The sequence below is a fragment of the Anolis sagrei genome, chromosome Y (assembly GCF_037176765.1).
Source record: "Anolis sagrei isolate rAnoSag1 chromosome Y, rAnoSag1.mat, whole genome shotgun sequence".
Classification (NCBI taxonomy): domain Eukaryota; kingdom Metazoa; phylum Chordata; class Lepidosauria; order Squamata; family Dactyloidae; genus Anolis; species Anolis sagrei.
Genome location: NC_090035.1, coordinates 66,327,996 through 66,355,973, shown reverse-complemented (window position 1 = coordinate 66,355,973; position 27,978 = coordinate 66,327,996). Strand labels below are relative to the sequence as shown.

Here is a 27,978-nt window from a genome sequence, read left to right as displayed (position 1 = left end):
CTACCTCAAGGTCCGAGGCAGTTGAGTAGTTCGGCAGCTGTATCCGCGACTGAGCAGCCCTTTTTAGGACCCACTCTGCTCACCCCACACGGGGAGGGGGCTAGAAAAGGTGCCCTAAACATAGTCTGCCTCACTTATCCCTGACTGGACTGCCGCGTCCAGTGGGGTCACCATCCTGCGGCCAAAAAAGAAAAATGAACTTCGGTACGTGGAACGTACGGACACTGATGGACAACAGTGACAGTGAACGCCCCGAACGCAGAACTGCCATCATCGCAAGGGAGCTGGGACGCTTCAACATCGACATAGCAGCCCTTCAGGAGACCCGGAGAGCAGGAGAGGGACAGCTGAAGGAAGAAAAAGGAGGCTACACCTTCTTCTGGAAGGGACTGCCCGAAGAAGACCAAAGAATGCACGGAGTTGGCTTTGCTATCAGGAATGATCTGGTGAAACATCTGACCGAAGCACCCACTGGCATCAACGAACGACTCTCCACCCTCCGAATTGATCTTGCCAAAAACCAACGGGCAACCATCATAAGTGCCTATGCACCAACACTAGACGCTGATGAAGACATCAAGGAGAAGTTCTACTATCAGCTGGACACTGTCCTATCGGGGATACCTAAGGAGGACAAAATCATTCTCCTGGGGGACTTCAATGCAAGAGTCGGGCGAGACTTCGACCTGTGGCCAGGCACCATAGGAAAAGACGGGGTTGGAAACAGCAACTCGAATGGCATCCTGCTTCTCACCAAATGTGCGGAGCACAACCTTGTCATCACCAACACGCTCTTCCGCCAGAAAAACAAGCTCAAGACATCATGGAAGCACCCCCGGTCAAAGCACTGGCACCTCTTAGACTATGTAATCACACGTGCCAGAGACCGCCGTGACGTACTCCTCACAAGAGCCATGACAGGTGCTGACGACTGCTGGACCGACCACAGGCTAATCCGATCCACGATGGCTATCAAGATCGCCCCCAAGCGCAGACTCCAAGGAAGAAAGACAAGGCGCAAAATGAACACCCAAGCCCTTCAGGAGCCCTCCAGGCGAGCCCATCTCCAAACAGCACTCAAGGACCATCTACCCACAGTACACCCCGAAAATGTTGAGGAACATTGGAACAAACTGAAGACCTCCATCATCCAAGCCTGCGAAGAAACTATTGGATACCAAGCCAAGAAACATCAAGACTGGTTTGACGAAAATGACATCGAGATCCAACAGCTAATCGACAAGAAAAGGAAAGCCTTCCAAACATGGCAGAGAGACATCAACTGTGCTGCTAAGAAAAAGATCTACGCCAGTGCAAAAGCTGAGGTCCAAAGAAGGACAAGAGAACTCAAGAACATCTGGTGGACAAAGAAGGCCGAAGAAATCCAACACCTGGCAGATACCCATAATGCTCAAGGATTTTTCAAAGCCACAAAGGTCATCTATGGGCCAAGAAACCATGGCATACAGCCTCTACGCTCATCAGATGGAACCAAACTCCTGAAGGACCAAAAGTCAATTGCACTACGTTGGAAAGAACACTACCAAAGCCTCCTAAACCGCAGCTCCAGTGTGGCCGAAGAGGTCCTCTCACAAATCCCGCAACAACAAACCAGGGATGAGCTTGCAGCACTGCCTAGTTTGGAAGAAGTCAGCAATGCCATCAGCCAACAAAAGAACAACAAAGCCAGCGGACCGGATGGGATCCCTGCTGAAATCTTTAAAGAGGGAGGACCTGCTCTGGCACACCAACTCCACCAGCTCATAGAAAAAGTGTGGGTGACCGAGAAAATCCCAGCAGACTTCAAGGATGCCACCATCATCACCCTCTTCAAAAAAGGGGAAAGAACAGACTGCGGAAACTATCGAGGTATCTCCCTTCTAACCTCTGCTGGGAAAATCCTCGCAAGAATCCTTGCAAACCGCCTTCTGCCCCTCTCAGAAGACACCCTCCCAGAATCCCAGAACGGCTTCCGCCCCTCCAGAGGAACTGTGGACATGATCTTCACTGCACGACAGCTCCAAGAAAAATGCAGGGAACAAAACCAACCTCTGTACATGGCATTCATCGACCTTGCAAAGGCATTCGACACAGTGAATCGCAGCGCTCTCTGGACCATCCTCCACAAAATCGGGTGCCCAAGCAAATTTGTGAACATCCTGCGGCTCCTCCACGATGACATGATGGCAACAGTCTTGGATAGCAATGGCTCCCAAAGTGACCCATTTAAGGTGGAATCGGGTGTCAAACAGGGATGTGTTATTGCCCCAACTTTATTCTCCATCTTCATCGCCATGATACTACACCTTGTTGATGGGAAGCTTCCCACCGGAGTGGAAATCATCTATCGGACAGACGGCAAGCTATTTAACCTCAGCAGACTGAAAGCCAAAACCAAGGTCACAACAACATCTGTTATAGAACTCCAGTATGCTGATGACAATGTCGTCTGTGCGCATACAGAAGAAGATCTACAAGCCACTCTCAACACCTTTGCAGAAGCATACACAAAGCTTGGCCTGTCACTGAACATCGAGAAAACCAAAGTGCTGTTCCAGCAGTCACCAGCCGCCCCCTCTCCAATGCCAGAGATACAGCTTAATGGTGTAACATTAGAAAACGTCGACCATTTCCGCTACCTTGGCAGCCACCTCTCCACCAAAGTCAACATCGATGCCGAAATACAACACCGCCTGAGCTCTGCAAGTGCAGCATTTTCCCGTATGAAGCAGAGAGTGTTTGAGGACCGGGACATCCGTAGGGATACTAAGGTGCTTGTCTATAAAGCTATTGTCCTCCCAACCCTGCTATATGCCTGTGAGACGTGGACTGTCTACAGACGTCACATGCAGCTCCTGGAACGATTCCATCAGCGCTGCCTCCGGAAAATCCTGCAAATCTCCTGGGAAGACAAGCGGACAAACGTCAGCGTGCTGGAGGAAGCAAAGACCACCAGCATTGAAGCAATGGTCCTCCAACATCAACTCCGCTGGACAGGCCACGTTGTCCGGATGCCTGACCACCGTCTCCCAAAGCAGTTGCTCTACTCCGAACTTAAGAACGGAAAACGGAACGTTGGTGGACAGGAAAAGAGATTTAAAGATGGGCTCAAAGCCAACCTTAAAAACTCTGGCATAGACACTGAGAACTGGGAGGCCCTGGCCCTTGAGCGCTCCAGCTGGAGGTCAGCTGTGACCAGCAGTGCTGCAGAATTCGAGGAGGCACGAGTGGAGGGTGAAAGAGAGAAACGTGCCAGGAGGAAGGCGCGTCAAGCCAACCCCGACCGGGACCGCCTTCCACCTGGAAACCAATGCCCTCACTGCGGAAGAAGATGCAGAGCAAGAATAGGGCTCCACAGCCACATGCGGACCCACAAGGAAACCCATGATGGAAGACCATCTTACTCGTCCAACGAGGGATCGCCTAAGAAGAAAAGAGGTGCCCTTTGGGGCAGTGGTTTTAACCTGTGAATCATGGATCACCAGTGGGCTGAGAAGATAAAAATTTGGTCTGCGGGCCTCACTTCCTCTTTATTTATTTTATTTCCACTTGTTTCGCGCCGCCTGCCACTCCTTCCCTGTCGCTGACCATCTCCAACCCCTTGGATAGACCACATCAGCTCTAGATTATTAAATATTATTTTCTGTGGGTGAGCATATGGCAACTACTGGATGGCATGTGTTCTGTATCAGAAACTAGAGCTGGTGTGGTCTATTGAATGCAATTTTCTGATTCAGCACCCCAAATTGCCAAACCAAATCTAAAGTTGACCAAAAATTGATTTGTAACCCTTTTGGTACTAATGTTAGAGTGTGGGCCCTGGTCAAAGTGGTCCCTGGTCAAAAAAAGCTTGGGGACCACTGCTTTAGGATACTTACTAGTAGAGACTAAATGGGGCCATAGCATTATTTTGTATCAAGCAACTGGACATCAGGAAATAGTGCAATGCTTCACCACTTGAGTGTGTAAACATCTGTGTGTGCTGGTCCCATTATATAAATGGTGTATCTTATATAAAATGGTAAAATCAAAATGGTCCTGTACTGCTTTCAATCCTATAACTGTTCTCATTGCCATGTAGCAAATCTGCAATGTTTTATATCCTGCTGTTAAAAAAAGCCCGACAAAGGGCTCAAATATGGGGTTAATGTCACTATGAGCTTCCCTGGTCATTTGAAGGCAATTTATTTTTGCAACGTGCACATGTGTTTTTCTTTTTTAAATCCATCTTTATTACTCCCTTCCTTCCAGAAATGCAAGCTGATTAACCCACATCAGCTACTGTCACAACAACCCCAAGAAGTAGGATGAGGCTAATAAGCAGCCCAAAGGGGGATTTGGTAACCGTTCAAACAAAAGGCTGTCCTCCAGAGTGTAGGAGACATGAGTTCTTAAATCCCTTCCTCCCACCATTACACAAGACTTCTTCTTTTGGATGGATACACCTACCAGCTGTGAAGGCAGCCACCAATGCAAAGAAGGGCTTGTCCAAAATTCCACAATCACAGGGTGCGAAGAAGGCAATGTGAACAATGACCGCAGCCAGGGACATCAGACAGGCCATGATCAAGAATGCCCGTGTGGCTAGAATATAGTCTGTAAAGGAGATGACAGGGACATAAAATCAATGAGAGATTTGTGGAATGATAGTATAAACAAATGGATAGCAGCAACAGCAGGGAAGAGGTAGGTCTACAAAGAGAAGCTTGAACGTACCTTTCGCAAAACTTGATCTATCTACCTAGATCTGTATGACCTTTTAATGTGAAACAATGTGGACCTCACAACCTCTGAGGATGTCTGCCATAGATGCAGGTGAAACGTCAGGAGTGAATGCTTCTAGAACATGGCTATACAGCCCTAAACGGTTTGGGACCCGCCTACCTGCATGACCGCATTTCTGTGTACGAACCCACGCAATCTCTTCGATCATCTGGAGAGGCCCTGCTCTCGCTTCCACCTCCCTTGCAGGCACGATTGGTGGGGACAAGGGAGGGGGCCTTCTTGGTGGTGGCCCCCCGACTCTGGAACTCACTTCCTAAAGATATCAGGCATGTCCCCACATTGGCAGTCTTTAGGAGGAGCCTGAAAACATGGCTGCTCCAGTGTGCCTTCTCAGAATAAGGAAATAATTCCCAGCAAAATGTCAGGAGAAGCACTTTAACTATTCGTTGGATTGCGCTCCCTTCACTTCTTTTAAAACCCTCTTACCAGATATATCCTACCTTTGTTCATGCCCAGCATTTATTTTTTAATTTTAAACTATTACATTTGGCCCAGCCATAGGTTTTTAAATCTTTGTGTGTTATTGTTTATATGTGAGTTATATTAATTGTATTGTTTTTGTTTATTGCTTTCTTGTTTTATTGATGTGTTGTTGGGCTTGGCCTCATGTAAGCCACTCCGAGTCCCCTGGGGAGATGGTAGCAGGGTATAAATAAAGATTATTATTATTATTATTATTATTATTATTATTATTATTATTATTCAGGCCAAAAAACCTACAACAACCCAACACAATGCATAATGTCAAATCCTTTCAAAATGAAGGACTTTTGGCTTAAGAACCTAAAAATGCCTAGATTTTACATATTTTATCAGACATGGATAAATGAAACTGTGGATATGGGTTCTATAGCTACAGAGATCGTACTGCACTCAGATTCCTTTCCCAAGTAAGATTAAGCACATAGTGGCTCAACATTCTAAACAGAAAGTCAGATTTTTTTTCAAGCCAAGGCTAGTGTATTCACATAGACTAGTGGGTTTTTTTTAAAGGACTAGTGATTGGAGAGGGAAGGGGGGCCACTTGCAAGATTCCGCTCAATCCATCCTGGGAATCTTCGATAACATTTAGAATCTTGTCCATCGTCTCCTTACCAAAAGTCACATTTGGAGTAAAGCAGTTTCCATCTCTGCACCATTTCCAGAGCCCACTGTGCACAGTATCTTTTGAATCATTGGCCACTAGCCAGTAATCTGTGATCAATGCCAACAACAGGAGGGCCAAGCTAGTGGTTGTCAGCACCATGCTGAAGACTCTGCAAGCCAGCATCCTTGAAAAGGTCAAGGTGAGCGTCTCAGGTATCTTTGGGCTGGGTTCTGGCCTGGAACGACATGAGAGGAAAGCCATGAGAAAGGGTTTTAATACCTGGGTGGAAAGTCCGCAAAGTATAATGAAAACAAAGAGAAGTACCAATAAGTAAATGTCAGGTTGCAATTAGAAGTGCATAGATAAAGGTGAAGCTTTCCCCTGACATTAAGTCTCATCGTGTCCGACTCTGAGGGGTGGTGCTCATCTCCATTTCTAAGCCGAAGAGCCGCCATTGTCTATAGACAACTCCAAAATCATGTTGCCAGCATGACAGCATGAAGTGCCGTTACCTTCCCGCCAAGGCAGTACCTAAATATATACTCACATTTGCATGTTTTTTGAACTGCTAGATTGGCAGAAGCTGGAACTAATAGCAGGAGTTCACCCCACTCCCCAAATTTGAACCACCAACCTTTCAGTTAGTAAGTTCAGCAGCTCAGTGGTTTAACCTGCTGCGCCACCAGAGGCCCTTTTGGTGGTACACATGCATAGAACTGCATATGTACCACCAAATCTCCTTCACGTTCAGAAAAGGAATGATTTGGAATTTTATTACTAGGGGGCAAAATTGTCCAGCTTCACTGGGATAATTTGTGGGACTCCCTAAAGTAAATTTCATAGCCTGCATTTTAAATTAGATCATTCCCAACATGCTTTCCAAACTTGGTGCGAATATATGTGACTGCCTCTAAAGAAATTAGTATGATTCTCCCCAGGAATCACCTTGAAGTTCATATATACCTAAAAAAAAAAAAATCTGGTGTTAATCTATTGACACATTATTATTTTTTTTAGGAAAATTGAAGTATTTCAAAATTGAAGTATTTCAAAGAATTCAAAATGGTCTTAACAGATTAGAGAGATTGGCCAAAACTAACAAAATGAAGTTCAACAGGGACAAATGCAAGATACTCCACTTAGGCAGAAAAAATGAAGTGCAAAGATACAGAATGGGATGCGTGGCTCGAGAGCAGTACGTGTGAAAAAGATCTTGAAGTCCTCGTGGACAACATGTCAAATATGAGCCAACAATGTGATGCGGCATGCAAAAAAAAAAAAAAAGCCAATGGGATTTTGGGCTGCATCAATAGGAGTCTAGTATCTAGATCCAGAGAAGTCATGCTACCTCTCTATTCTGCCGTGGTTAGACCACACCTGGAATACTGTGTCCAATTCTGAACACCACAATTGAAGAGAGACATTGACAAGCTGGAATGTGTCCAGAGGAGGGCGACTAAAATGATCAAGGGTCTGGAGAACAAGCCCTATGAGGAGAGGCTTAAAGAGCTGGGCATGTTTAGCCTGAAGAAGAGAAGGCTGAGAGGAGACATGATGAGGACCATGTATAAGTATGTGAGAGGAAGTCATTGGGAGGAGGGAGCAAGCTTGTTTTCTGCTGCCCTGGAGACTAGGACGTGGAATAATGGCTTCAAACTACAAGAAAGGAGATTCCATCTGAACATTAGGGAGAGCTTCCGGACTGTGAGAGCCATTCAGCAGTGGAAATCTCTGCCCCGGGTTGTGGTGGAGGCTCCTTCTTTGGAGGCTTTTAAACAGAGGCTGGGTGGTCATCTGTCAGGGGTACTTTGTTTGTGCTTTTCCTGCATGGGAACGGGGTTGGACAGGATGGCCCATGAGGTCTCTTCCAACTTCATGATTCTATGATTCTAAGTATGTCTCCTGACTCCTTCCATTTTCCACAGTGCCCCAGGCAATACAGTGCCTGCTGCTATGAAAAAAGTAAGCATGTGATGAAAATGGTTCAGAAGCTGCAACAGAAGAGGAGGGTCAAGAGATAATGGCCTCCCCCAATCTGAACTATTTCAGCCTGAGGTTCTCCACATGAGAGTCTAAAAATGACTAGAAGGGTGAGATACAAATACAATAACTGTCATGACTTGTTCTGTAGAGATGAATGTGGCATTTATAGCAGCCTTTTCAGAGTCAACCTCATCTTCCATTTCAAGCCACTTCCTGGAGACTTTTTACACCTCTGGGGTCTCACTGAGATCCTGTGAATGACGTATTTATATGTGCCTTAAGATTGCTCATGAGCATATTATTTTACAACCATAAGGCAGTCAGCTATCCTTTCCAGCCTTTGCAAATCCTAGAAAGAAACTGGCTAACAGATCTCTAATGTCATTGCTGAGATCTAAGACCTTCCCCTGCTAACTGTGCTGTTTTTTGTGGTGATTTAAGAAAGCGGGATGAAAATTACAGATGAAAACTAAATAAATAGCCAGAGCTCTTTTTTGAAATTGATGTCATCTGCAGAGGAGGCAAGCCATACTTTAGTTCTAAACAGGAAAAACATGTTGCCTCTTTGGCAAATGGCAATGCAAAATGACTGCAAAATTGCATCTGTATCTGTGGGACAGCTACATAGGGAATTGTTTCATTGAATCATAAGAGTTGGAAGAGACCTCATGGGCCATCCAGTCCAACCCCTCGCCAAGAAACAGGAAAATCACATTCAAAGCACCCCCAACAGATGGCCATCCAGCCTCTGCTTAAAAGCCTCCAAAGAAGGAGCCTCCACCGCACTTCGGGGCAGAGAGTTCCGCTGCTGAACACCTCTCATAGTCAGGAAGTTCTTCATATTCAGGTGGAATCTCCTTGCCTGTAGTTCGAAGCCATTGTTCTGCACCCCCGTCTGCAGGGCAGCAGAAAACAAGCTTGCTCCCTCCTCCCTATGACTTCCCCTCACATACATGACCCTCATCATGTCTCCTCTCAGTCTTCTCTTCTGAAGGGTAACATGCCCAGCTCTTTAACCCGCTCCTCATAGGACTTGTTCTCCAGACCCTTGATAATTTTAGTTGCCTGCCTCTGACCACATTCCAGCTTGTTTTATGAATTTTAGTGTGTGTTTTTTGACAGTGTTGATCAGGCTTGTCTCCATGTTAGCTGCGCCGAGTCCCTTTGGGGAGATGGAGGTGGGATACAAAAATTAAGTTATTACAACAACAACAACAAAACTTTATTTATATACCACTCTATCTCCCCAAGGGGACACAGAACGGTTTCCAAATAACATAATCAATCCATACAAGAAAAAAGGCATAAACATACAATTAATAAAACAGTATAAGTATTAAAACCACAATAGCACAAATATTTTAAATAATCATGTCTTATCGAGGCAGTTTAAAAGGCCAGGCCAGGCTACTGCGATTTTAGAGGGCCCAGGAAATTAGTCTATGGCTGTACATTTCCAGGGCCTAACAGAAGAGAGTGACCTGGGTAATTGGTAGAAGAAGATATGGCTCATTTCAACAGTATCTGGGGCAGAGCTAGAACTAGTCATTCTCAAAGGTTTGTTTAAACCACCAGGTCTTCAGGCTCTTACGAAAGGAGGGGAGGGATGGGACCTGTCTAATTTCCCCAGGAAGGGTGTTCCAGAGGCGAGGGGCCACCACCGAGAAGGCCTTCTTTCTCGTCTCCACAAACTGTGCTTGCGATGGTGGTGGGAGCGAAATAAAGGCCTCCCCGGAAGATCTTAAAGTTCGCGCCAGTTCATAGAGGGAGATGCGATTGCGAAGGTAGGCGAGGCCCGAACCGTTTAGGGCTATATAGGTCATAACCTGCACTTTGAATTTGGCTCAGCAACTTATTGGCAGCCAGTGAAGCTGTTTTAAAAGGGGCATTGTATGCTCCCTATAGTTTGCTCCAGTAAGGAGCCTGGCTGCCACCTGTTGTACCAGTTGGAGCTTCCGGGCCATCTTCAAGGGCAGCCCCATGTAGAGCACATTGCAATAGTCCAATCTGGATGTAACCAAGGCATGGACCACGCTGGCCAAGTCAGGCTTCATGAGGTATGGTCGCAGCTGGCGCATGGGTTTAAGTTGTGCAAAGGCCCTCCCGGCCACTGTTGACACCTGAGCATCAAGTGACAGCGTTGAGTCCAGGAGGGCCCCCAAGCTACGGACCTGTCAAGCACAGGTTGCCACCCAATACCCCGGTCGGCCTCACGACTGACCGGGAGGACCTCTGTCTTGTCTGGATTAAGCTTGACCAGGGTGGGACAAAGAACTCTTGTCTGTTGGAGCTAGGTGTGAATGTTTCATCTAGTCAAGGATCAGTTTCCTCATTAGTACTGCAAAAAGTGAATGCATATGACAATGACTACTACTAATATATAATGGCCTTTTCACTAATAGAGTAAATAAATAAATAAATAAATAAATAAAATGAGCTACAGAAGACATTCGGGAATGGCTCCTATATGCCCAATAGGCACTACTTTTATTACTAAAGTGATAAACAGAGACATATGCTAGTCATTAAAATCTTGTGATAGATTCAAGCAATGTCCACAAGAGATGCAAGTAAGAGTACAACATCAGTGGACGCATAGGCTCCACTGAAACAGATTGCTTCCTAATCTTTTGTCTGATCTAAGGATGCATCTACATTGTAGAATTAATGCACTTTGACATCACTTGAACTGCCATGTCTTAATGTTATGCAATCATGGCACTGAGATATGGAAGGTAATCAAATAAAAACAATGGTGATTTCCTGGGCTATAGATTTAGGGAAAGATATAGATTTGGACAATTGGGAATACTTAAGGGGGGAAAGGATTTAAATTATCAATAGCTGGGTCCATTTCCTCCACCTTGTGTGACTGTGGAGCAGAACAAACAACTCTGCACCTGTATGCTTTGACTTATGCACAGAGAAAGGGTTATTTAAAGCTACAGACAATGCAGTTGCTTTTGCCCATTTTTAGTCTAAAATTATTTAGCCGCTTGTGTTCCCTCTATCTTATCAATTTTATACTTATTTATGCAATGTTTTTGACATGAAATAAATGTAAGAATTTGAGAAAATATGTACAAAATGTTCTATAGAAGTTATATAACTCTAAATTAATGGCTAAAATTAATTTTTAAAATAATTTTAATTAAATTAATTTTAAAATTAATGGCTAAAATTGATGAAACTCAGCTGGGGAATACTGGAGATGCAAAATGCAGAAAGGCACCTTCCTCCATGTTTGGTGAACCTGTTAGGCACTAAAATTATTTGGAAAAAGGTGACTAAAGAAACTAATAAAATGATTTCCATAAAAGGTTAATAAAAACCCAGAAATGTGCCTATTGGGTTTTGTTTTTGTTTTTTTAGTATCTCTAAAGAAGATGTAGAAATTTGCCAATATAGTTCTGTGGGAGAATTACAATAGGAAAATCTTGGAAGGGGGGAAAAAGTACTCATCAAGGATTGGAGAAGAAAATTAGTCAAGTATATCCAAATGGCCAAACTCTCCAAAGGCATAAGGGGAGGAAACAATGAAGAGTTTGCTAGAAAATGGAGACTTGTCTTTGGGTATTTAAAAAAGAAGACAAAAAGATATTTTGAAATAGCCACACGTGGAATCTATTAGTGTAATGATAAGGACATATTTTAGTTATATACTAGTTCCGTGGGCACTAGTGGTGCCCCCGGGGGCACATTGGGTTAAACTGCTGAGCTGCTAAACTTGCTGACCAAAAGCTCAGCGGTTCAATTCTGGGGAGTGAGGTGAGCTCTCACTGTTAGCCCCAGCTTCTGCCAACCTAACAGTTCGAAAACATGCAAAATGTAAGTAGATCAATAGGTACCACTTCAGCAGGAAGGTAACGGTGCTCCATGAAGTCATGGCAGCCACATGACCTTGGAGGAGTCTATGGACAATGCCGGCACTTTGGCTTAGAAATTGAGATGAGCAACTGCCCCCCCCCCCCCCGCCGAGTCAGACACCACTAAACTTAATGTCAAGGGGAAACCTTTACCTTTACCTTAGTTCCATTTGGTGCGGTGTTGGGAGTCGTGTGTGGCGGTTCATGGGTGGGAACGGGATGGGGATGGGATTGGGGAAACAATATTTGTACTTTGATTGTTGAATATTGTTGTATTCTATTTTCACATAAGACAATAGAGATTATTTAAAGAGAGAGAAATGTAGTTTAACAAGGTCTTTAACCTTATTTGTCAAAAAATGCTTGAGCCTCACCAAACTACAATACCCAGTATGTTATAGCACTGAACTGTGACAGATAAAGTGGCCGAACTGCATTAATTCTACAGTATGGATTTGACCCAAGAGGCTTCTTTTGCCTCACGTTCCGGCCAGGCAACAGCTGAACATGAGGTCTGCAATTATGAAGATATAGGTAATGCTTATGGGAGCGGGTGAGAATACTAATAAAACTCCTCAGTATCTTCAAATTCTCTATTTCAAAATCCATTTTTTAAAACTTAAGGAAGCCTTCATGAGCCCACAAGGTATTGCCATCCTTACCTGAATCTTCTGGCAGAAAGACCGCTTTGGAAAGAGGCTGCTGGGAACCAAAGAGTGTGATGTTTGCTGCTGGTCTGAGGTTTGCTGGCCCAGAGCCGTTGGTTTCAAAGAATTGAGACAGGAAGAGCTACCAAAACTGAGCTTATCTCTCTCTCTCTCTGGGCTATATGTTCATTCTCTCTTTAATCTGCCTCAGCTGAATGTGCAAACCCCCCTTTCTCTACTGTATTTCCTGTGCCTAAGTCGCCCTCCTGTCATCTCACACTTTTCTAGTTGTTATGCCGCAGCATTTTTAACACAAATTCTTCCACTATCCTGGCCACATAGGTGTGATTTTTGTGGGGAAAAGCTATTTCCCACTAAAGCAGTGTTTCTCAACCTGGGGGTAGGGACCCTGTGGGGGTTGCGAGGTGGGTTTCAGAGGGGTCGCCAAAGACCATCAGAAAACACATATTTCTGATGGTCTTAGGAATCCCTTTGGCATAGTCATTTGGGTTCACAGTGCTTTATTCTTTTACCTTTTTATGCATCTTTTATAAGAAGTCGGTTTAATCTTGTTTCCTAGTGAAACTGAATTACTGGCCAGATCTACATTTCAGAATGCAGATTAATTGCATTGAACTACATTATATGGCAGTATAGACTCATCTAATCCAGCTCAATGCAGTTAGTCTGCATCCTGAAGCTGCATGACATAGCAGTGTAGAAGAAAAGACAATGGGACTGGGCAGAATGAGACAATGATCTTTAACAACAAAAATGAAATAAATGTTGTGATTTCAATTTTATTTAATCTGTGAATATCCAAGGTGATAATTAAACAGCTCTAGAGAGGTTGCTGGGCATCTTCTGCATGATTTCAATGGATGATATTGTCATTTGATTTGTACCCAGAGGCATCAGCCAGCATCTTTCTACAGCAGCAGCCCATGGCACATCAAGGAACAGTGGGGCAGGATGAAAAAACTGGGTTTTGAGGAAGGAGAGATGGAAGACAAGGTGTAGATTTTCACATCCCATCTTTTGATGCAGGATTTCAACAGTAGTTTCAATCTATGATATATCACTGATAAATGATGGAACCGTGCTAACCCTTTAGGCTTACTTACTTAGGCGATCCCTCGTAGTCCAAGGATGATGGTCCTCCAAGTTCGGTGTTCTGGCAGTGGGTCCATAGGTAACTGTGGAGCCCTATTCTTGATCTGCATCTTCTCCTGCAGTGAGGGCATTGGTTTGCAGGTGGAAGGCGGTCCCGGTCAGGGTTGGATTGATGCGCCTTCCTCTTGGCATGTTTCTCTCTTTTGCCCTCCATTCATGCCTCTTCAAATTCTACAGCATTGCTGGTCACAGCTGACCTCCAACTGGAGTGCTCAAGGGCCAGGGCTTCCCAGTTCTCAGTGTTTATGCCAGAGTCTTTAAGGTTGGCTTTGAGCCTATCTTTAAATCTCTTTTCCTGCCCTTCAACATTCCGTTTTCCATTCTTGAGTTCATAATAGAGCAACTGCTTTGGGAGATGGTGGTCAGGCATCCAGACAACATGGCCAGTCCAAGTGGAGTTGATGGCGGAGGACCATCGCTTCAATGCTGGTGGTCTTTGCTTCTTCCAGCATGCTGACATTTGTTTGCTTGTATTCCCAAGAGATTTGCAGGATTTTCCGGAGGCAGCACTGATGGAATCGTTCCAGGAGTTGCATGTGACATCTGTAGACTGTCCATGTCTCGCAGGCGTGTAGCAGGGTTGGGAGGGCAATAGCTTTATAAACAAGCACCTTGGTATCCCTACAGATGTCCCGGTCCTCAAACACTCTGTGCTTCATTTGGAAAAATGCTGCACTCGCAGAGCTCAGGCGGTGTTGAATTTCAGTGTCAATGTTGACTTTTGTGAAGAGGTGGCTGCCAAGGTAGTGGAAATGGTCAACATTTTTTAATTTTACACCATTAAACTGTATTTCTGGTATTTGAAAGGGATTGGCTGGTGATTGCTGGAAGAGCACTTTGGTTTTCTCGATGTTTAATGACAGACCAAGCTTCTTGTATGCTTCTGCGAAGGTGTTTAGAGTGGCTTGTAGGTCTTCTTCTGAATGCACACAGATGACGTTGTCATCTGCATACTGGAGTTCTATAACAGATGTTGTTGTAACCTTGGTTTTGACATGATGGCAGCAGTATTGGACAGCAATGGCTCCCAAAGTGACCAATTTAAGGTGGAATCAGGTGTCAAACAGGGATGTGTTATTGCCCCAACTTCATTTTCCATCTTTATCGCTATGATATTTCATCTTGTTAATGGGAAGCTTCCCACCAGAGTGGAAATCATCTATCGGACAGATGGCAAGCTATTTAACCTCAGCAGACTGAAAGCCAAAACCCTTTAGGCTACACATTCAGAATATAGCACAGCATTAAACTTTAGGCTTTTCTACTATTCAAAGTATAGTGCCTCCTTCTGTTTGTTGACATCTTGGAGTAATTCTTCTACTACAAAAAAAAATTCAGTAGGTTTCTTATATTTACTATAATTATGTCCAAAACCTCGGAGAGATAGGACTCTTTGCATACAGAGCATCTGGCATTCTTCACTCCCATTGTAGGGTAGTTTTTATGTCCTGCATTTTCTCCTGATACACACGGTCAAAGTATTCATTCTGGGCCACCGTCAGGTGATTCTTCCAGTCACCAGAGATCCCTAGAACACCATAGAAGGGAAGAGTTAATACACATAGAACGTCAAATCAACACAGTGAAAAGAAGGCCCCTCTAATAGCCAGCCATAACAAAATGTCTAATTAGAATGTAGGTTTTGCATATGTTTATTGATATTATGATATAAGCCAAGGGATGGTTGGTTCTAGTTGTGTGGAGCTAGACCGAGCAGTTTAGGTCTCTGACAGGTAGTCAGAAGAAAAAGGTGGCTCTAGGTAGTGAGCCAAGTGTTTAATCTTCAGTGTTGAGTAAATAAGAATAGGAGTATTTAACTGTGTAGTAGATTTCTAGCCTGGGTGCTAGAAGAAAGAGATTTCTAGTTGTTTTATTTATGACTTCAGTGTCAAACCTCAAGCAATAAAAGTGGGACTGAGGAAGGAAATGAAGTCTTAAAAGAAAAGAAATAACATTCAGGAGAGAGAATATAAGACATGGTTAAAAGTTTCACAGTAACAGTTTCATGTTTTGTGAAGATTTCAGTGTAGCGACAATAAGGATATAATGTGTAACCATCAAGCTGGTATGAACTTGAGAAACCTTTAAATAAATGTTGTTTCTGTTCAGTTCAAAATACTGAGAGTTGTGTCTACTTATTATAGAAAAGGAACTCCAGGAAAGAGAAGACTGAAGATCTTGTGAAACTGAAGATGGTTTTATGGTACTGGGTTGCACATATTAAATAATAATAATAATAATAATCTTTATTTCTACCCCGCCACCATCTCCCCGATGGGAACTCGGAGCGGCTTACATGGGGCCAAGCCTGGACAACATAATACAGCAATAAAATCAAAACATATACAGCAAATAACAACAACATTATCAAAATAACATTAAGAGTGGTATAAACAGGTGTTTAAAAGTCATCTCTCTCTCATACAATCCTCAACCAAGCCTCATCTGATACACTGGCCATACCATTAAGTAAAGTGAGGGGAAAAACTATAAGGTGGTCATTGAGGAGAGGAGCTGTTAACTGATCACTTATGGGTCTTTCCCTTTGACTGGGATATCATCCAGGGCCATTGTCTACGTTTAGACTACTGCAACGCCCTCTACGTGGGGTTGCCTTTGAAGACGGCTCGGAAGCTCCAATTAATTCAACGGTCGGCAGCCATGATACTAACAGGAGCGGAGCGCAGGGAGCATACAACTCCTCTGCTGCACCAGCTCCACTGGCTGCCGATTTGCTACCAGGCTCAATTCAAAGTGCTGGCGTTGGCCTTTAAAGCCCTAAACGGTTCTGGCCCAACCTACCTATCCGAACGTATCTCGGCCTATCAGCCCACCAGGACAGAAAGATCTTCTGGGGAGGCCCTGCTCTCTATCCCGCCTGCTTCACAGGTGCGGCTGGCGGGGACGAGAGACAGGGCCTTTTCTGTGGTGGCCCCTCGACTGTGGAACGCCCTTCCCATGGAGGTAAGATCAGCCCCCTCGCTGATGGTGTTCCGAAGAAGATTAAAAACCTGGATGTTCGAACAGGCATCTGGTTAATCAGTGCAATGAAGGTGACGATTACAGGAATGGTAATATGGACGACGAAACTGGATCACGACTTTAGTCATGAGATGCATTGGATTGTTATTGTAGTGTTAATATTGTGTATCACGCTCTGATGATTTTAAATTGTATATCGTGTATTGTTTTACCCTTGTTGTAAACCGCGTTGAGTCGCCTGTCAGGCTGAGAAACTGCGGTATACAAGCAAAGTAAATAAATAAATAAATAAATTGTCAATGTTGCTTTCTTTTCTTGACCTACAGCATCTCAACTAGATACCTTCAAACAATGAGGTCAGGAAAGCACGTTGCCTGCAAATGACCTCATGATGCAAGAGATCAAAGACCAATAGATTATACAACCTAGGGGGCATGGAAAGTGGGCACGTATTATATCTTATTTTTTCTCATGTTGCAACAAATCTTTGAATTGTAATACGTAATTGCATTAGGCAAGCAGTTTGAAAGAAGTCCAAAAGCAGTACCATGCCTGTCACATAGTATTCTCGGCACCCACAAAACTATACTTCAGGCTTCAGGTACAAAGTGGTACCTGTCCGAACGTATCTCCTTCTATGTCCCACCTCAGAGTTTAAGATCTTCAGGGGAGGCCCTGCTCTCAACCCTGCCTCTATCACAAGTGAGGCTGGTGGGGACGAGGGACAGGGCCTTCTTGGTGGTGGCCCCTCGCCTGTGGAATTCACTCCCCGGGAAAATTAGGTCATCAACATCCCTCCTCTCCTTCAGAAGGAAGCTGAAAACATGGATATGGGACCAGGCCTTGGGTAATCTGGCAGACTGACAAGATAATGATGACCAGAAATTGAAAAGGACTATGGTAATGCTGAATGGACTTACGGATATCAGAACTCGGTGAACGTTGGCCACTAGATTGGCTTTTAATTGTTATTGTTTTAATTGATTGTTTTAACTACTGTGGTTATTGCTGTTATGTAATTTATCTGTTGAATTGTTGGCATCGAATTGTGCCGGTGTAAGCCGCCCTGAGTCCCCCCTCGGGGGTTGAGATGGGCGGGGTAGAAGTGTCCGGAATAAATAAATAAATAAATCATGTCCCAGGCTTTGACAATGTTTAGTAAGCTTTAACTGTATATCTACCTTTCCTCATGAACTTTCCTGTGTTGTGATTGAAAAGTGGTGACTGAGTGAAGTTGGACATGTTGTTATCCTTCATCTTATGGAAAGAGGCATTTTCTACCACAGCGTTTATCTGCTGGCTGTTCAGGTTCTTTCCAAGGATCTGAGAGAGCTTCTCCACATTGCCCCGTAGATTCTAAGGATAGCAAAAACAATTGAAAAAGAGTTGTAATCTTACATCTCAGACTGCATCTCCATGGGGATATTCATCTCTTGCCAAATGGTGAAAAGAGACAATTTTTACAGGGGGGCTTCAACTTAAGTGCAGCCAGGATGTATCTGATCTTTTCTGGTACTGATGGACAACTAAATCTGACAGAACTTCCCTCTCAGTCAAATGCACCCTCCCTGTCATTTGGTCACATGTTGTGCCTTAGTAAGGACTGCTCCCATGGATAACTGATCTCAGATGTAAAATTTTGAACTTCACAAGGAACGCCAATGTGTTGGATAAACATCTTGTAGTATTACATTTTGGAATATTCGGCATTTGTACTATTAAAATGTTATGGGTTAGTGCAGCATGAGTTTCTGGTAGAAACAGGAGTAATTGCCTTAAATGTACTATGTAAAGATCCCTTACCTTTCCAGCCTGGGTGGCAGGGCCTAGGAGAAGCAGGCCAGTTAGTTGCAGCTTTAGAAGGCCTGGCAGAGGGCAGCAGGAGCCATTTTAGTTTAGGGAAAGCACCATTTCAGAGAGGGGGAGTGGCCTAGGCCTGAGTCAGCCTTAGAACAGCCAGGATTGGTTTATTAAAGGGGGCGGAGTTTAGACTGTTTGGAGGGAAAGAAGAGGGCTTTTTCAGTCAGTCTGTTAGAGATTAGTGTAGGAAGGTGGATTAGGAGTTCGTGTTAAGATAAGGCATTTCGCCTTAGGTTTGCCAGCAAAAGAAGCTGTAGCAAACTGGTATAGCTATTTAGGGAGAAATAGCTGGATTTGTAGTTAGCTAGGCCACAGTTGAGGGTAGCTAAGCTACAGTTGTATCTTGGCAGAGATTCAGATCCTGTCAAGTGTACTGTTTGTTTTTAAAGAGAAGAAAATCTCTGTGTTGTAACAAAGAAAGAACCATTTACTTGTAACCATTACGCTTTAAAAGACAAGAACATTTTCTCTGTAACAGCCAAGCTTATTTAACAGCATTCACTTCCTCTGTATTTTCAACAATAAACTTTTCTTGATTATTTTTAAAACTTAAAAAGCCTGAGTCAAGTGTACATTTGTGGATACAGTCCCTTTTCAACCTCAACTAGTTTTACTTTAAAGAAGACACAGTGCTTGGTGGTCTTTAAAAAGCCCTTTTCAATATTGTGCGCAGCTAGAGTGATCCTGTACATTATAGTTTATGGTGGCAGCGGAAGATAATTAGTGAGAGTTATCCCCTCAAGCATTATAGAGGTGCCAGTGAATTCTTTATATTGGAGGGACAGTTGGTGGGATCTGCTTTACCCCTGTCCAGCTGTCGTTTGCCATACACCTGTGCCTTTATATACTACATGACAAGGAACCCAAGAAATCCATCCAAGGATAAGAAAGATAGACTGTTAACACATACAGACAGGTAGTCCCCAAGATACATTTGTTCTTAAGTTGAATTTGTATGTAAGTTGGAACAGATTCTTTTCTTAAGCGTACCTTCATACACACACACACAAATACACAGTAAAGGTAAAGGTTTTCCTCTGACATTAAGTCCAGTCATGGGGTTGGTGCATTTCTAAGCTGAAGAGCTGGTGTTGTCCGTAGATACCTCCAAGGTCATGTGGCCAGCATGACAGCATAGAGCGCCATTACCTTCCTGCTGGAGCGGTACCTATTTATCTACTCACATTTGCATGTTTTCGAATTACTAGGTTGGCAGAAGCTGTAGCTGACAGCGGGAGCTCACGGCGCTCCCCAGATTCAAACCTGTGACCTTTTGGTCAACAAGTTTAGCAGCTCAGCGGTTTAACCCACTGTGCCATCAGGGGTCCACACACACACACACACACATATCTGCAAGCTTTGGATAGCATAGGGAAGGGTTAACATCCCTGTGTTGTTTGTTTTGCTGTCTGTGTCCCTGTTCACTTTCAGTTCCTGTGAGAATTGGATTTTGAAAAAATGGGCTTGTTGTGGAAACAAGGATTGGTGATAAAGTTTCAGTGGAGACACCACTTTTGCCCCATGGTAACTCTTCCGGGAGTGAACTTCCCTTTCAAGAGATGTATTTCTCTCCTGTTGTATCACCTCCATTGTAACCAGGAGTCATTTGTAAGTGAGATGTTTGTAAATTGGGGACTGCCTGTACTTAATTACAGGAGCCCTTAAATTGGACTCTCAGAAGCGAAATGAGGGAAGCCTACATATACCCAGAGATACATATGCTTACATATGCTCAGAGATATTTTACATTGGTTGAATTCTTGAAAGTCAAAAGATGTTGATGCTTTGGAGCAGAGCATTCCAAAATATGTGTCACAATATAATAGTAATAATAATAATAATAATAATAATAATAATAGTAATAATAATAATCTTTATTTATACCCCGCTACCATCTCCTGAGGGACTCGGTGCGGCTTACATGAGGCCGAGCCCACAATACATCAATGATAAAAGCAATAACAACAATTAATACAGACAATAAATAAAAACTCATAACAAAAAATAAACAATAAAAAATAGCAGTAACACAACGACGTTTAAAACCTACGGCTGGGCCAAATGTAATAATTAAAATTTAAGAATAATGCTGAGCATGAACAGATGAAATATGAACTAGGATAGAGTTTTCAGAGAGGGATGGGGCGTGCAGACATTCCTAGATCAATAGTAAAGTGCATTTCGAGGACATATTGCTGCGAGTTTCCTTATTCTGGGAAGGCACACTAGAACAACCACGTTTTCAGGCTCCTCCTAAAGACTGCCAGGGTTGGGGCATGCCTGATGTCCTTGGGGAGTGAGTTCCAGAGTCGAGGGGCCACCACCGAGAAAGCCCTCTCCCTCGTCCCCACCAATCGCGCCTGCGATGGAGGTTGGAGAATGAGCAGGGCCTCTTCAGATAATCGAAGGGATCATGTGGGTTCGTACACAGAGATGCGGTCATGCAGGAAGGAGGTCACGCAACATAGTAGTGTGTCAGCTGCAGTGTGTAGGTGTGTTGCATGAACATAATGAGTCCGTGTGAAATAAGAAATAAATCATATATATTTAAAAATATAAATGAAAAGTTTTCATGAGTTATGTTGTGTCTACAAATTGCAGTGTTGTATGTAAGGTAAAGGTGAAAGTTTTCCCCGGACAGTCCAGTCATGTCTGACTCTGGGGATTGGTGCTCATCTCCACTTCTAAGCCGAAGAGTCAGTGTTGTTCGTAGATACCTCCAAGGTCATGTGGCCAGTATGACTACATGGAGCACCATTTTGTATGCATGTGTGTGTGTGTGCATATATCTATGTATCCATATCTCTTTTAAGAGGTTGGTTTCACCTCCATTTTGTTAATAAAATTGAATTACTGTGTCGCAAAATGATGTACGGTATTTCTAAACATGAAATGAAACTGAAATGAAACTTTATTTATAGCTCGCCCTATCTCCCCGAAGGGACTCAGGGTGGCTCACAACAAAATACACAACAGCAAACATTCAATGCCAACAATAATATATAAGCAAATCAATAAACAAATCAAGAACTACTCAATAAATTATAAACCAACATAAATGAAAAAGACATAACTTAAGTACTAAAATATTAACTCCTTAAAATGTCATTTAAAATCTCTAAAATTAGGCTAAAATTGTTGTGGGTGTGATTGAAAACAGTAGGTTACCAGGGTGGCTGCTAGCAACTCGATAAGATGCAAACAGATGTACTTAGTCCTCTCTGTAAGCTAAATTGCATAGATGTGTTTCAATAGCTTTTCGAAGGAAAGGAGGGAGGAGTAGAGTTGATATACCCAGAGGCCATATCATACCTTCTGTAGGTCTTCATAGGTGAACAAGAAGAAGTTCGGTCTGTCTTTCAACTCCATCCAGCCTCTCACATGGTCAAACCAGGAACCATTTGCAACTGGAAAGCAAGAAAGAAGGTGGAATGCAAATATTTGAGAAGGTATTATAGTGCTGGGATGGAAAAGAAAATCTGTAATTTCTTTATGCCACTAGTGTAATGGAAGAGAATCAAAAGCCTGAGGACCTCTTCTTGCTTGTCAAGTACAGGAGTCTTGGCCACTGATTGTTTCCCTTGGGAGCTCTCAACAAACATATCCATCCCCCCAAATCCCTATCGTAACCAAAAGGAAGATGAGTTCTTGCCACATCTGCTTAGATATAGCAGCAATGACCTTTGGTGATCTCTTGATGTCATCCCAACACCATTCCGTTTCATCCCATTGAGAGTTGGTTTGGAGAAGGCCAAAGCTGCCAGACACCAGGGGCCCTTCTAAATCTCCCAGGCCTGGTAGTGCCCTTCACTCTCTTTCTCTCCAAAGAGGAGGGAAACCTTGAGAGAATTAGAGAGTGTTGCTTATAGAAGAAAATTAATTCATTGTATGTTTGATCCTGTCAGGGTTGTGGGCTGTTTAAAACTGTGGCACTTTGAAGAGTGGAGATGACTTCCCTAAATTCCCTAAACCCAACTCCACCTTTATCTTACCTTTTTGAAACCATATGCTGCTGACTGCCAGTGTTGCAAGTTATTTTAGTGTCCAATCGAAAGCAGAGCGCAAATGTATTCAAAGTAGTTTGCAACTTTGGCAGCTTTTAGGTAAAAAAGTAAAGGTTTTCCCCTGACATTAAGTCCAGTTGTGTCCAAATCTGAGGGTTGGTACTCATCTCCCTTTCTAAGCCGAAGAGCCAGAGTTGTCCATAGACACCTCCAAGGTCATGTGGTTGGCATGACTGCACGGAGCCCTGTTCCTTTCCACAGAAGTGGTACCTATTGATGTACTTACATTTGCATGTTTTTCAACTGCTAGGTTGGAAGAAGCTGGTGCTAACAGTGGGATATTAGCCTGCTCCCCAGATTCGAATCAGCAAATTTTCGGTCCCCAAGTTTAGGAGCTCAGCGTTGTAACCCACTGCGTTACCGGGAGCCCCTGACAACTTTTGGGGAGCATTAAAAGCAGGAATGGAAAAGGTTGTGTTCTGATAATTGTCAATTCTACATTCGTTCAAAGTCAAAATGAGAGTCAGACAAAAGTCACTGCCATGGGCCCTGCACCTTGGGGGTTGACTTCCGCCTCTCATTATGAATTTGACTGCAACTGATGCTGATGGAAACAGCCTGCTTATCTCTTTTCTCACCATTCCCTCTCAGGAATTTTTCCAAGAATTCTTCCATAGCCCCAGGATCCTGGAAACCTTTAAAGAACTTGGAAAAGTGGTAGCTTGAAACTAGCACATCTTTAGGGTTACGCAAGACATAGATAATCTGTAAGGAACAGAAAGGTTACATTTAAGAGAGGAAGTATGTCCAGTGTTCATTTGGTGCATGGAATGATATGTGATTCAGTTTTGTGAAGTATAAAATATGTTTAATTTGTGCTGCTTTTTTGTTGTTGTTTCTTTTGACTACTTCATTTATTTGCTTTGCTTCTATACCGCTTTTCTCAGCCGAAATCTCCTGGAACCAGAACCATGATCAAAACATCATTCTGGAGTACCCTTTACGATTCTTTGTGGTTTAGTATATCATCTAACTTTAAACAGACAGTGTGAGTACAAAATTTGACACTTCCTTTTTGTGCTTTGAGACAAAAGGAACATTGATGGGTTTTTTTTCTTACCTTGGCCTTGGAGTGAATAAAAGATTTAGGGAACAGCTGGAATGGCAGGTGAGAAGCGAGAAGCCTGGGTGGAAGGTCTTTCAAGGCTTTTTGTTGGCAGCCATGAGCCTCAATCCATGGGCATCGATCCCATACTGGGGTACTGCGAACCCATGATGGATCCCCACCATGTTGGATCAAACCCAATATCTCCAGCATCCAGTTGGTACCTGAGGGGAGTCCAGTGGTCAAAAGCTATGCGCATCTTACCCAACACGTTCTGCTTAATTCCACACAACCTTACTTACCTTCATTTTCACATAATTAATTAGAATGAAACCTTTTATTTATAACTACTTATTTTGCAGATCTGTTTGACTATGGATATGAACTACTAGTCAACTTCTGTTTGACTTCTTGGTTATTTCTGAGATTCAAGAAGAGTCTTGGGCTAGCTGGTCTTTGTTCTCAATTTTTTAAAGCAGTATTGTATTCTACAGATGATTTGACAGAACTTAGTCTTTCCTTAATGACAGAGAGATCATAGACATGGATTCTGTCAACTAAAACAAATAGATTCCATGTATTATGGAGAATTGAATTTACAAATGCAGAAAATCTATCATATTAGTCATAAATCTCCATGTTTTAACAACAAAGGTGACACACTCTAAAGTCAAAAGGGGTTTATGATTCATTAAGCAGTCTGAAAATGTAATTTATTTTTTTCTGCTTTTATTTTCTTCTCCCCCTGCCCCCAACCCTTTGTTTCTTTCTTTCTTTTGTCCTGAACCCAGAATATTAGTAGCAGTTTGAGCACTTGACTAGACTACCAGAAAATCCATTCTGTTATGAGACAGCCTAACAATTAGCCAATGATTTCTTTATCTCTGTCACAAGATGAAACAACATTTCAAATTGTTGTTCAACATTTATTTATTCACTGTTCCTACTCACTTCATAGTCTCACTGCTCCTTACTTTCTAATGCGCTCACAATCCCTCATTAATTAGAAAATTTTATTTACCGTATATACTCAAGTATAAGCTGAACCAAATATAAGCTGAGGCACCTAATATTACCACAAAAGAACTGGGAAAATGGATTGACTCGAGTAAAAGTTGAGGGTGGGAAATGCAGCAGCTACTGGTAAATTTCAAAATAAAATAGATACCAGCACAATTACATTAATTGAGGCATCGGTAGGTTAAAGATTTTTGAATATTTACATAAAACTGTCATTTAAGATAAGCCTGTCCAAATCTGATTAAGCCATTCTTCTAACCTTCTTCAATGTAAATGTGCTTACGGATCCTTCCAATAATATTAAAGAAGGTAAAATAATAAATGTAATAATAACAATAATAGCGTAAAATAATAAATGTAATAGTAACAACAGTAGTAAAGTAAAATAATAAATGTAATAATAATAGAGCAAAATGGTAAATGTAATAATAATAAGAATAAATAGTGTAAATAATAATAACTACTACAACAACAGAGTAAAATAATAAATAACCTTGACTCAATTGTAAACTGAGGGGGACTTTTTCAGCCTAAAAAGGTGCTGAAAAACTAGGCTTATACTTGAGTATATACAGTAATTCCTATTGCATTTGTAGAATGCTCTACAACAGTGGTTCTCAACCTGGGGTCCCCAGATGTTTTTTGCCTACAACTCCCAGAAATCCCAGCCAGTTTACCAGCTGTTAGGATTTCTGGGAGTTGAAGGCCAAAAACATCTGGGGACCCCAGGTTGAGAACCACTGCTCTACAAGCACAAATTCACTACATGGAAATCATTTTGTGGCAGGATATATTATGTGGGAAAAGAAAGCCAGCATGGTGTAGTGGATTAAATGTTGGACTAGGGCTCTGGAAGAACAAGGTTTAAACCTCACTCAACCACAAAACCCACTGATGGCAAGTCATGCTTTCTCTCTAATAACCTCCCTCTGAACAATTCTTGTCAAGAGAACCCAATGATAGGTTCATTTTAGTATCTCCATGAGTAAAAAAAAAAACTGAAAAAACATAACACTCCAGTTGTACAGCATCAATTGAGGTGGCATCAATTTTGTTGTTGTTGAATGTGATTATGAGCGTCCCGTTGAAGTTAGCGACACTTTTGGAAAATGGCATTCATAACCATTTGGAGATCATAACCTTTTGGAAAAGTTAAATCTTTCAGAGAAGAGACAAAAATCCATTTGAGTAGAATCTTCTCATATGGTACACAACCAAATGTAATAAGCAAGGCAATGTCTTCAGTTGTTAGATTGAACCTATTGTCTCTGATCTGTTAGGAAAACAGAATATGCCAATGCACAACAATAGCAGAGTTTCAGAAGTGTTTTTCAGTGCTTCAAAACATACCTACTCTCCCATAAAATAACTAGTTTTATATCATGCACTCAAGAGACAAAAATGAAGATGGCTTTAGCAAAATAACTTATTTTGTCTACTCGCAACTTCATGTATTAAGCATAACATAGCTACATAGATTATTAGTCCAGTTTCTGATATGTTTGAGATAATTTCTCAAATTAACACAACTGAGAAAGGGCATTTTCCTTACAAATATCAAGCAAATGTTTGCTCTTAGCAGTCCAAAATCTAAGAAGAATCTAAAATGGAGTCTGAGGTCTGAGCAGTCTCAGATCAGATCATGTGGTTTGCCGCCCTCCCACAACCGCTCAGGAAACATAGAGCAAAAGAAGTTTCATACGAGAACATACATACAAAACAGTAAGCAAACAGAATAATAGATTAACAAATTACTAGAGCAGGCTTGAAGAAGGTTGCAATTTCCAACAAAAACAAAATGCAGTATCCTATAAAGAGGCCCCTACACACGGTAAATATAAAGTACAAAAATGCTCAACTATATTACTGACCTGACTTTGGATATGTGACAGTCACAACATCGTCATCAAACAACTGGAATTCATTTTCCACATAATTCAGTAATTCCACTGAAGTTGCCACAGGGGTGAACAAGATCCCTTTATGAGTGAAATATGTCATATCTGGTTCGGACATGCTGAGAAAGGGGGAGGGAGGGAGAGAATAAGAGAGAGAGAATGAAAGAGAGAAAGAGAGAGAGAGATTGTGATGCAGCATTCAGGATATTTCCTTTTAAAAAATATTTTATTCAGGAACACATAATTCCAAGCATAGGGCCTCGTCACACTAGAGAAATAATCCACTTCAAATCTGGTTTCTGTCTCCTGCAGAATTCTGGGTTTTGTAGTTTAGGGAGGAGCCTTTATTATTATTTTATTTATTTCATTTATTTATACCCCGCCCTTCTCACCCCGGGGGGGACTCAGGGCGGCTTACAGAGGAGGCACAATTAGATGCCTAAAACAATTAACAGCAATACAAAGTACAAAAAGCAATACAACAGTTAAAATTAAAACATCAGTGCATAATAAAATATTAAAACAATTATCAATCCTATCCAACCAAACCATGATATTTTAAGTTCAGCATGTTCTACATATATGTCCTACATATTTTCCCTCTTGCTTTAATTTTTTCCTCTTCTTCCTGATAGTTGAATAATAACATTTCTGACTTGTTCCAATATCTAGTTAACTTGTAGGCCTGTTATTCTTCCAAACTCTGTTAAATAAGCTTCAGTTTTCCCCACTGTTGCATTGGGTTTTCAACCATTAAAAGAATATCACCTGTGAATAAATTTATTCTACAATTTCCCTTAATTCCTATTCCTTTTATGTGAATATCTTCTATAATTATGTTAACTAATATTTCCAACATTACTGCAAACAAAATTGGGGAAAGGGGGCATCCCTATCTCGTACCTTGGGTTATACTTATTTTTTTCTGTTAGGCCATCATTCAGCATTATTGAAGCACGATTTTTGAATACAGTTTGCCAATTAAACTTCAATATCTTTCTCCAAATCCAAATTTATCCAAGATCATTTTAAAGCAGGCCAAGATACACTATCAAAAGCTTTAAATATATTTAAAGCTAATAAGCCAGCTGCTAAGGCATTTGTCTCAGGTTAGATGTTCCAGGGAACTCCTTGAACACTGAAGGCATTTTTGAATGAAAGAAGATACCTTTGGTGCGAATTCAATGGACCACAGGCACCTGAGAATTTTATTCCTAAAAATTACAGACCCTCAAAAACTCTCTACTCACCTCAGAATGTGTTTGCCAGCCAGTCTCATGCACTTCCATCCACTGCTTTGATCTTTGGTCTCCCCTTTTATTCTATTCCATGAGCTTGCCAACTGATCATTAAACTTTAACCAATGAAAAATATAACAACAAAGCAGTGAGGGAAGGGACGAGAAGGACAAATACAGGTAGTAGTTCTGTACAATGTTCTTCAAATAATATGGATAGCATGCAGGAAATGCAGCTACTCTCAATAAAATTCATGCTGACAGCCTTAGACGCCCATCTCTCCCTTGGATACATCAGCTGACAGAACAGCATACATTTGGTTCCCTCTAT

General features: G+C 42.3%; 2 protein-coding genes across 3 annotated transcripts in view; both read right to left on the bottom strand.

Annotated features, from left to right (window-relative positions):
* LOC132780262 (protein NKG7) overlaps positions 1–15,030 on the bottom strand; it is a 21,064-nt gene extending 6,034 nt beyond the window's left edge. Inside the window, exons 1-3 of one of the 2 annotated variants that reach the window (XM_060783873.2) lie at positions 14,943–15,030; positions 5,881–6,107; positions 4,450–4,596 (exon numbers count right to left, since the gene is read on the bottom strand). In XM_060783873.2, coding sequence (XP_060639856.2) covers positions 4,450–4,596; positions 5,881–6,107; positions 14,943–14,956 — 388 coding nt within the window. In that variant the 5' untranslated portion in view covers positions 14,957–15,030. Of the gene's footprint in view, positions 1–4,449; positions 4,597–5,880; positions 6,108–12,383; positions 13,051–14,942 lie in introns of those variants that run through there. The other variant, XM_060783874.2, reaches the window with a different exon arrangement.
* Positions 13,144–27,978, bottom strand: LOC137094690 (sulfotransferase 2A1-like). The gene is made up of 7 exons (XM_067461614.1): positions 27,661–27,978; positions 26,384–26,529; positions 23,508–23,716; positions 23,026–23,152; positions 21,696–21,790; positions 17,705–17,879; positions 13,144–15,069 (listed from the first exon to the last, which is right to left on the bottom strand). Exons 1-7 carry the CDS (start codon positions 27,687–27,689, stop codon positions 14,960–14,962), a joined length of 891 nt encoding a protein of 296 aa, XP_067317715.1. The 5' UTR covers positions 27,690–27,978; the 3' UTR covers positions 13,144–14,959.

Coding starts and splice junctions, on each gene's coding strand:
- LOC137094690 (XM_067461614.1), bottom strand. CDS start 27,689: ATGAGACTGGCTGGCAAACACATTCTGAG. Junction 23,717..26,383: donor TGTCACATATCCAAAGTCAG/GTCAGTAATATA, acceptor GACTCCCCTCAG/GTACCAACTGGATGCTGGAG. Junction 17,880..21,695: donor CCTATGAAGACCTACAGAAG/GTATGATATGGC, acceptor TGCTATCCTTAG/AATCTACGGGGCAATGTGGA.